At 70.0% G+C, this 1654-nt stretch overlaps 1 protein-coding gene across 1 annotated transcript in view; it reads left to right on the forward strand.

The window, feature by feature from the left end:
- Window positions 1–1654, forward strand: part of MST1R (macrophage stimulating 1 receptor) — an 8206-nt gene that overhangs the window by 4264 nt on the left and 2288 nt on the right. Inside the window, 5 exon segments of the mRNA XM_019472525.1 lie at window positions 93–276; window positions 368–513; window positions 629–790; window positions 1129–1222; window positions 1326–1553. Coding sequence (XP_019328070.1) covers window positions 93–276; window positions 368–513; window positions 629–790; window positions 1129–1222; window positions 1326–1553 — 814 coding nt within the window.

Below are 1654 nucleotides of genomic sequence, written 5' to 3' on the forward strand. Positions count from 1 at the left end.
GGGCATGATGGGGCCAGGGGGGGGGGGGTGCCGGCAGCAGAGAGGGGTCCGGGGCTGCTCCCCCGGCCTGGGGCTGACCCCCCATCACCACCCCGCAGACCCCTGCCCACCTCCCGCCGCAAGGACTTTGTGGACGTGCTGGTGTGCGAGCTGGAGCCAGGGGGCCCGACAGCAGCAGGGGGCCCGGCCGATGTGGTGCTCACCGTGGAGGAACCTGCCGGACCCTCCAGCTTCCGCGTCCATGGCTCGACCACCCTCAGTGGTTTCGTCTTCGTGGTACGGCCCTGCACTGGCGGGGACCCCTGGCAGGGTTTGCAGGAGGGTGTTTGGCTCACCCACCCACCCCACCAACCCTGTGCCTGCCCAGGAGCCCCACATCAGCGCCCTGCACCCCCCGTTTGGCCCCCAGGGGGGTGGCACCCACGTCTCCCTGCGTGGCACCCACCTCTCGGCAGGGAGCAGCTGGCGGGTGATGGTCAACGGCTCTGTGTGCCCCCTTGCCGGGCAGCCCAGGTATGCCCCTGTCCTGCCCCCACCGGGCACAGTGGGTTCCCCGGCATGGGGACTGGCATGGGGTCCCCCGCCGTGGTCCCACTGTCCCCTCCAGCCACAGCCGCCGTGTCCCCAGGCAGGGCGATGGGGCGATTCGGTGCACAGCTCCTGCTGCCAGTGGCCTGGGCGCAGCCTGGGTGGCCCTGTGGATCGACGGGGAGGAGTTCCCGGCCCCCCTGCCCTTCCAGTACCGCCCTGACCCCTTCGTTTCGGCCATCGTCCCCAGCTGCAGCTATGAGTGAGTGCATGGGCTCCCTTCCCCTTGCGGGCACAGCCCCAGCCTCCCCACCGCCCCGGCCAGGCTGGATGAGGTGCTGGGGACTGTGTGCACCCTGGGGACCACATGCACCCCAGGGAACATGTTAATCCTGGGGACTGCATGCACCCCGGGGACTGCATGTACCCCAGGGACCACATGCACGCTGGGGACCATATGTACTTTGGGGACCGCATGCACCCCAGGGACCACATGCACCCCAGGGACCACGCTAACCCTGGGTGCCACATGCACCTTGGGAACTGCATGCACCCTGGGGACCATGTGCACCCTGGGGCCCTGACCCCTGCCCACCGCAGGGGCTCAATGCTCACCATCATCGGCACCCATCTGGACTCGGTGTATCGCGCCAAGATCCGCTTTGAAGCCAGCGGCGTGAGGACCGAAGCCACGGTAAGTGCCGGGGCAGGAGGCCGTCACCCCCTGGCCCTGCCCTGCCCGCCCCGATCCCCCGGGCACCGTGCCTCGCCGGTGCCCAGTATCCCGCCGCCCACAGGAGTGCGAGGGCTCGCAGGCACCAGAGCGGCTGCTGTGCCACGGCCCAGCCTTCCCCTTCGAGAGCAAGGTGGAGACGGCGTCGGGGAACCTGAGCGTGCTGCTGGACGGCGCCGCTGGCCGCTGGCTCTTCCGCTTCCGCTACTACCCCCAGCCCGAGGTCTTCGCCTTGGAGCAGGAGGGCGGGCGCCTCCGCCTCAAGCCCGGTGACGACGAGATCAAGGTGCACGTATGTGCGGCGGTGGGGTGAGCCAGGGTGGGGGTGTCCTGCTGCCGGGACCTCCGGGCTCAGGGCACTGTGTCCGGGCAGCAATTGGGGCTGGACGCCGT

This window comes from Aptenodytes forsteri, unplaced genomic scaffold, assembly GCF_000699145.1.
Source record: "Aptenodytes forsteri isolate BGI_AS27 unplaced genomic scaffold, ASM69914v1 Scaffold156, whole genome shotgun sequence".
NCBI classification, from domain to species: domain Eukaryota; kingdom Metazoa; phylum Chordata; class Aves; order Sphenisciformes; family Spheniscidae; genus Aptenodytes; species Aptenodytes forsteri.